The sequence below is a fragment of the Trypanosoma theileri genome (genome assembly GCF_002087225.1).
Source record: "Trypanosoma theileri isolate Edinburgh chromosome Unknown TM35_Tth_30_V1, whole genome shotgun sequence".
Taxonomy (NCBI): domain Eukaryota; phylum Euglenozoa; class Kinetoplastea; order Trypanosomatida; family Trypanosomatidae; genus Trypanosoma; species Trypanosoma theileri.
In genome coordinates, this window is record NW_021639872.1 from 308214 (window position 1) to 316794 (window position 8581).

An 8581-nucleotide genomic window follows, 5' to 3' on the forward strand; every position below is an offset into this window, starting at 1 on the left:
TGTCTGTCATTGTGTGGGGCAATGTGTAATGCTGCGCCCGTCACCCTGTTAGTTACATATATACAGAGAGTGAGAAAAAGAGAGGGATGTGCATACATTATATCTAGGGAAAAGAAAAGAAAAAAAAAGCAAAAAAAAAAAAGAAATACTTCACATCTATACAGTGGATAGAGGAACAAATTATGTAATCAATCCCCATCCCCATCCAATCCCTAACCCAATGAACACATCGTCCACCTCTCATCATCTCCTTTATTCTTTACATACTAACGCTGGTTGGCCAATACGCATTCCCCTCAGTTCTCTCCTGTTCATTACCATTGTGGTCGGGTGAAGGAAATTGTGTGCCACTACTCATGACTGTCTCATCACAAGAATTAAAGGCTACATCGGTAGAAACCCGTACTGGTCTATTATCTAATTCAGTTACACTCATTAAACATCTTCTAGTATTATCCTCCTCAATCAAAGCACGGTGACGGGCACTACGCATAACGTGTTCTAGTGATAACCAAAGGAAACACCACCGTGAACAACAACAACAAAAAGAAGAAGAACGATTATGGCGGTGGGGAGAAGAGTACATTCTTTCTACTGTCTCTAAATCTACGCAGCGACTCCATCTACGGTGCGCTCTAATGTATTCCTGTACAGATAACACAACATGTACAATAGCAAACAAAAGTAATACAAAAAGGAGAATCGCAAATGGCATATGGTATACTGTTGCCGTTACCAGTAAAGCGATACCCCAAATATTCTGCAAAAATAAAAATGGAGAGGAAGTTAGGGCGTTGTATAATACAACAGCTTCCTTTACAATTGAGGCAATATGTGGATTGGAACGACTGTTTCCTTCAATAATGTAAAGATCACTATACATTAAGACACATGGGGCAAAAGGTGTGATGGGTGCAAACCATAAAAGTCCAACGGCAGTAGTAAGATACTCCGCACATACACCAGCCCGTTCAAGTATCTGAACAAAGTAAGAGTATGTTACTGTCAAAATAAGGTTGGATAATACGAACTGCAGCAGAGCTAGAGATCCAAGCACAATATACCCAGCAATCCAGTATCCACAGCATAAGGCACAGTTCGCCCCATAAACGGCAAAACGAAGAATAGCATGAAATAAAATACCACGGTGGGGTCTTCGTATCAACGGCAATGTTAGTAAAATAAGATAAAATACTGAGAGGCAACAATAGAGAGTAACAGCATTAGGGAATGGAAACATACGCCCAATAGCACTCTGCCAAGCCACCACCTCCACTACAAGACCTACACAACTTCCCACATAACCCAAAAAAATGAAAAAAAACACTATGGTAGTTATTCCTATTGATATATCACGAGGATAAACTGTTATGGCAATAACTAGTAATACTGTAACTCCTGTATACGCTGTAGCAGGTATCCATACATACCAGTGATGTATGCTTCCCTCTCTATCTAATAGTAAGAGCATACGAACAGTACATTTGGATGGTACACGAAAAGTGACTGGCCATTTGATCTTTCTCGTTGAGAAACTAAGTGAATGTGCCACACCTCCTTCAGTACCTATTGGAATGAATTGTGATGATTTACTAGTTGATGAAGTAATGATTTCAACACCTGTTGTGTTTGAACATGACTGTGTTGTACTATGTGAGTCAAATGCGAGTACACGTGCTGTTGTCGCCTCTACACCATCTAATCCTGCTTTTAGTGGATCCCAGAAGAAACTACAGCCACTTATCACATACCGTTCTGGATTTAGTTCAAATACAATAATGTTATTTAAAATCATACCTGCCTCGGAACGTAATACATTTGCCACAGCATCACTTACTGGAATTTTTGCAAGTAACATTTCAGTTTCAATGATATCATTATAACGTGAGAGTTTACCAAATGACACCTTCTGCAGTGACCAGACAGGAGCTGTCACCCACTGACTATCAATTGGTATGGTTGTGCCGCATGTTGCGTAGCCAACACTCACATCTACCGCAACCACCGCAGAGGTGAAGAGGAGCATAAAGAAGGGAAGAAGAAACCACTCCCGTGGAGTCATCATTATCATTAACGATCGAGAGACAGTTAAGTAGATAAATATATATATATATATATAGAGAGAGAGAGAGAGAGAAAATAATAAAAAATAAAGAGGAGATATCACCACACTTTGAAGGGGACTCTCTCTCTCTCTCTTTTTTATGTGCAAGACCTAATCAACACTACCTTGTGCTTCACAGAAAGAAAAAATAAATAAATAAATAAAAAGAATAATAATATCAAACAGGAGAAAAGGAAAATAAAAAATGAGTAATGCATCACCAAAATAAAATAAAATAAAAAATATTTCATAAATTTGAAGACAAGACAAAGAACGTTACATACAGTAGCACTATGTCCTGAGTTATCCTTTTATGAAAGAGCGCACAGTCCCAGAACATACCAAAAGGTAATTCTTGTTTCCTTTTCTCTTCATAGTGTTCTTATTCTTTTTTTTCCTCTCTTCTTTTTACGTATATCTGTTTTTTCTTCCAAGAGTTGGTATTGTACTCATTGGTGAAAAACACGAAAGATAGAAAAAAAAATCACGAAGAAAAAAACCCCGGTGATGGGGAATCATGAGCAGAAACAGGAAAGGAAGCAAAGGTGACTTTTTAAAAAAAAGTAAAAAAAAAAAAGAAAGGTGAAGCGAACATGGTGTTAAACGTGTGCTGGAAAAGGGGGAGAAAAGTCCAAACCGCATAAAATACGTACATATCACTGTAGTTATATATATATATATATATATATATATATGTATATGTATTATTGAATAAACACTTGTGTAGTGCGATGTAATCAGCAATGATGAAGGAATATGCTATACCTTTTTAGAGAATTCACATACATTAGACTCCCCCCATTCGCACCACACAACTTCAGACCCTCTCACTTACAGATAAAAAGAGAAATAGATAGATAGATAGATAGATAGATAGATAAAAAAAAAAAAAACACCGCCTACACATAGGCACGCATATAAATGAGAACTAGATATCCAAGGTCAAAAATGTCATTATATTTATTTCCCGTCGACATTTTAGATTTTATTCTAATTATTCTTTTGCTCCTCGTTCCAGTTCCACAGAATTATTTTTTGTTGTTGTTGTTCTTGTTGTTTTGTTTTCTTCGTTTCTTATCTACTTGTCATTTTCCATTCGGTTTGTATTCATTCCATTTACAGTAATACTATCATTTTCATTTCTCTTTTCTTTTTTTTTCGGTTTTCTTATTTTGTGGAGTTCGCACTCTACCCGTTTTTTTTTTTATTATTATTTCTTTACATCTGAACCCAAGCATACTGACAGAAAGAAAAAGTTAACAATCAGCTGCTCAAGAAGAAGGTATACCTTCCAAAGAAAGCAAAGACGACAAAGCAAAGCAAAACAAATAAAAACGTCTTGGTATCTAAACCCAAGTGATTCATTTAACAAACAAACACATATATATATATATATATATATATACTTTTTTTTCCTTTCATAAACCAAATTATGAGGTAACAAGCATATCTCCCCCGTAGCCAACAAAAAAAAAAGAGATGGCAGCACACACCAAAGAGGGAATAAGAGAAATTCACATGAACTCCTTAATCCCTGGGGAGTCAAAAAAAAAGAGGTAGTAATAAGTCAAAATAACTAAGATTATTTCTTTTCTGGACGTTGGAAACTCTTCTTTCTTCGTCCCAAGATGTCAAGATGCTCAAACTTAATACCTTCACCAGGTTTGTACGGTTTCCACTGTCTCTGTTTGGGAATAACCATCTTGCGCACTTTATTAACTTCCTCCTTAGCTCCATCTTTAATACGTTGGTATGCCTTACTAACAGCTGGTTCAAATACCTTGAAGGCCGCCACTAGCTCTGTCTCTGTGAGTGTATCTAACATCGCACCTATTATATCAAGCATCGACATGGCGAATTCAACTTCCGCTTGTGGGGGTAACAAAGAACCACCTCCAGTAGCAATATGAGCATCTTTAGGAGTAGCTCCAGTTGAAGCACCACCATTTTTTTCATTTTTCCCTTCTCTTTCAGAGTTTTCTACCTTGGCTGCCTCTGCAGCACTGTTTTCATCAGCTGCACAAATCATATCACATTGCTCAACAGTGAGGGAAGGGATAAGAAAATTTAAAATACATGAGTTAAGGATAACTTTGTCGTTTTCATCAAATTTAGCTTCTCTGATCTTCTTACGAGCATCATAAGTAAGAGCACGAGGCCCTGCCGGATCATAATTTATGCCTAGAGCAAATAATATCCATAAATGATCTATAGAATCACAAAACGGAGTATTCTTGGTCTTAGATAGTATATCTTGAGTCATTTCCTTTAAGAGGTAAATGCGCTCCTTACGCTGAAGTCTATATGAGAGCTCACGTTCTCGAGTAAAATAAAGCGATTTTTCACCACGATCAAAGGCTTCTGCACAGAGACGAAGTCGTGTTAAAACTTCATGGGACCTAAGGCAACACCACCTCTTTATGATAACATCACCAATAGAGCGAATATCAATTGCAGATGATACTGATGGTCGTGCATTGGATTTACTTGCAGCAACAGTTTTATCTCCTTCTCGAGCAGAATTATCCGTTGATACCCCATTTCCAGCATCTGCTGGCATATCCAGGAATAAGGGTTGTCGGTCCCGCCACTCATGTACGAGTGCGTAGCGGAACGCCTCTAACCAGCGAGGATCAGACGTGAGATTTACCCACACATACCGAGACTCCTTTGGAACAAGAGATTTGGCGCCTGTGAGAGTCACATTTGACGGTAATGCAACATCAGCGTGAACGTCCACATCATCATCATCATCGTTACCCTTCTGTCGCAATACTTGATAGCGGAGACTTAACACTGGGGATGGATCGTCATTTTCTGTGGCTTCCATCACCTCTTCCTGGGCGGCTTCTGGATCGTCGATGGGATTGTGTTTAGTGAGTGGGATGACTGTTTCTTGCCTGCCGCGTGTGGTGAGGGAAACTTGAAGGACTCCATGTAGGAGCACGTACGGTTCAACTTTCCGTGTTGTCTCCAGCAGGGCGATGGCGAGTGTGACGGTGGAGTGGCCTGGTGGGATATCAAAGTCCACCGAGTCGTGGTAGAATGGGGCGTTGGAGTCTGGCTGCAGCGCTGTTGTGAATTGTGGGGCGAGTGGATTCTTGCCGTCGGCATCCCGCGGCTCGAGCTGCACGCGTGTGGAACACGGACAGGGATCGTCCTCCGTCTGTGGGTAGTTGCGGCCCCGCAGCACATCCACATGGAGCCGTAGTGGCTGAGTCATCGCGGTGGATGGAAGGTGGGGAGTGGGGGTACGAGAGAGGCGTGTACACCGTACTTTCTCCTTAAGGTAGAAAAGTCAAAAAAAAAAAAAAGATAGAGGAGGAAGAAGAAAAAAAATGGAAATGAAATAATTTGGGTTATCTCCGAGGATTTTACTTAACGACTGAAAACAAATTACAGTTAAACGTAAAAATGGGCTTAAGATGGCTCTGCCTCACCCAAAACCACTCTCATCTAATATCATTAGGTACTGAATGAACAGAAGGATAATAATAGTTTATTTTTTCCCAACTCCCGTATGAAGAAGAGATAGGGGAGTTAGCTAGACATACAAAAAGTTGCACCTTCACAAGAACTCTCTACAATGGTACATAAGAAAGATTTTACCATTCATTCATTATACAAACATAAGCAAGACCAAACCACTACCTCGACGAGCCACAAAGGAAAAAAAAAAACACATACACACACAAAGTAAGAAAAATAATAAGCACACACCCAAACGAGAAGGCAGTTAACATGCTCCGGAGACCATGTACTCGCTCTCAATATAATCAATAATCAAATAGACCTGAACCCCACGGTTACACCAACAAACGAATGCCACAATAAAGAAAAAAAAAAACGGCTCAGATGGTATTCCGTAACAAGAACAAAAGAAACACAACAACACCGAACCTTAAAAACCAAGAAATCATAAAAATAGAAAACAAACCATACCGTAGACAACCCACCCATTGGGATATACTCCCTGTTGAAAATAATCCGCTCCGTTCCACCACCCAAACCCCATGGATGCTATCCTATCACCGAGTGCACCAACAAATGTCAGCTCTTTCTGACCACAAATGATGAACGAACCGCATTCTGCAATACTTACATTAGTAAACACTACTTCGTAATAATCATCGCAAGTCTTGACGAGCAGGTTTATACACGTGGCAGGGAGGGAAGGGGTGGGGGGGTGCAGATAACTCTCATACATGTATAACGAAACTCACAAAAGGAGAAACCAGATACGTGGCTAGCTGCAAGTCAGTTGCATCATGCCCCCAGAAATGTGGGACTCCTTTAATGGAAACCATTCCTCACCGACCGATAAGGCAACAACTATCACAAATAGCACTGCAAGACGTCTTGGCAGGGGACGCCGACAATGCCCATGGTCTCAAACGAGGCAACCTATGCAGAGCTCTTACATCATCCACAGTTACGACCAGCGTACAAACAACTGTTCGTGTATATCATAAACACCAACTCCTCCCTCAACGCCAACATCAGAGACGGCAGGCTCTCTAGTGCAGCTACAGTAAAATTGAGCAGCCCACTGCTTCATCCACAGAAACACAAGGGAGAAACAGTGCAGAGAGCATCAGGTTTCTTTGTGCAAGTACATGGCACGGCGTAAAAACAACAATACTCAACCGTGCTTTGCACATATCATCATTCGCTATCCTATGACCGAGAAAAGCAAAAGAGAGCGGAAGTAGCAGAGAGCAATCATCAACACTGTGACGTCATCCACCTCCATCAACACCATCGACAGCAACACTCCAAGTAAGAAATAACTCTACAGCAGACACAAATAGGGAAATGACACGCCACGCACGACATCACTCAAGAAGCCTTTACTCCCGGAGTACAAGAGAAGCCTCACCTCAAGTTCACGTCAGCGCCGACGCAGATAGAAAAAGAAAAAAAAACAGTATCAAAAACACACGCAGTAACTCGTATTTCTGTCACAAAAATAAAAAAAAACACTGTACTTACCAAAAATAAAGAGATCAAAATTTATCAGAAGTGATACCACTTCTTATGCTAAACAGCATAATAAGAAAAGAACAAAGGTATGGTAAAATACCAAAGAATACCCCAGCACCCATACTACAAGAAATACTGGGATTTGAGAGGGCCTAACACCTGCATAAGAAAAAAATAGTCATTCACCAGGTTACCACAACCACAAAATCAAATCACAAAGATATAGTAAGCGGGTACGTACGAGAGTCAAAAAAAAAGCCAATTTGCCGCAGAAAACAGTGTCCTATATAAAAAATTATGTCACAAAGAGAAACAATGAAGGGACCCAAGAATTCTAATATACCTGTTATTTCCTCTACACCCATAAAGAACATCCTCTAACAGGTTCGTCCGTACAAGACGGAAAAACCTTTTCTTCAGGTTCACCAACACCACCTCCTTAAAAAATCAAAAAGATAATATCACTACATAAAAAGCTACAAGGTGACAATCTAGAGCAGAAAACTCTCCTCATGGAAGTTGACTCCGAGGGATAGGGCCACATCTCTCGTGGACTTCACCAGGCCGGCAGGACCACAGACAAACACCAACACCTCTCGTGGGTCTTTACCGACGATAGCACGCGGGATTTCAGTGGCAACATCAAGCCGCTGCGTCGAAACGGAAACACGCGGTGCAGAAACACAGTCAGAAGAGACACCTCCAGTTAAGAAAAGGTGAAGTGTGGCATTTGGGTCAGAGGTTGTCACTGCTGGGCATTCTTCCACAGATTTGGTGTTTAAACTGTTTAAGTAAAATAACCCTTTTACTTCATCATCGTCCCACAGGTGCGACATCATGGGCAGCAGCTCCGCGTCACGGAGTGTCCACAGCAGCGTTACAGTGGGGCAACATGCCTCCTCCAACCCCAGTCGACGGTAATAGTCGTAAATCGCGGCGCACGGCGTCACGCCAATTCCGCCAGCAACAAGCACAACCGCCTTGTAATCGTTAAGATCCGACACCCGGCCGCAAGGCCCGTCAACACTTAATGAGATGTTGTTGCCACGTGCCCTCACAAGTTCCACAAGCTGCCCCGTCCACGTCCCCTCCCCCATAGACTTGATGTGAAACGTGTAGCACCCCTCGCTTGCACTGCTGAAGCTGAACGGGTGCCACTGCAACAGTGACAGCTCAGGGACGTTTACAAACGCATACTGCCCAGGGGCAGCACTCAGCGACGCGTGACGGAAACGCAGCTCCACAAAAGCGCCGCTGGCAACAGCCGATACAACCTCCACCGTAGACGCACTCCGATACATCCGAAGCAGACGATCCAAGAACCACACTGTCAGTCCGGGTAGGAAGTACTCCCACGCAGCAGCGGCATGCCACAGCACCGTGGGGACAATCATGTAGAACGCCGCAATGTGTAGGTAGTAGAACAGCTCGAAGAAGCGGCGCCGCACAGGTTCCAGTGCAAACACGCCCATCGCCACAAGCATAAACCATGTC

The 8581-nt window shown here is 41.8% G+C and overlaps 3 protein-coding genes across 3 annotated transcripts; all 3 read right to left on the reverse strand.

The window, feature by feature from the left end:
- Window positions 1-259: 259 nt before the first annotated feature.
- On the reverse strand, window positions 260-2026 carry TM35_000302060 (uncharacterized protein; the record flags this gene model as incomplete). The annotated part of the gene is made up of 1 exon (XM_029028529.1): window positions 260-2026. One exon carries the CDS (start codon window positions 2024-2026, stop codon window positions 260-262), a length of 1767 nt encoding a protein of 588 aa, XP_028880232.1.
- Window positions 2027-3686: 1660 nt separating this feature from the next.
- Window positions 3687-5327, reverse strand: TM35_000302070 (uncharacterized protein; the record flags this gene model as incomplete). Its single annotated transcript, XM_029028530.1, has 1 exon — window positions 3687-5327. The coding sequence occupies one exon, from the start codon at window positions 5325-5327 to the stop codon at window positions 3687-3689; it is 1641 nt and encodes a 546-aa protein (XP_028880233.1).
- Window positions 5328-7578: 2251 nt separating this feature from the next.
- Window positions 7579-8571, reverse strand: TM35_000302080 (putative ferric reductase; the record flags this gene model as incomplete). The annotated part of the gene is made up of 1 exon (XM_029028531.1): window positions 7579-8571. The coding sequence occupies one exon, from the start codon at window positions 8569-8571 to the stop codon at window positions 7579-7581; it is 993 nt and encodes a 330-aa protein (XP_028880234.1).
- Between the last annotated feature and the right edge of the window lie 10 nt (window positions 8572-8581).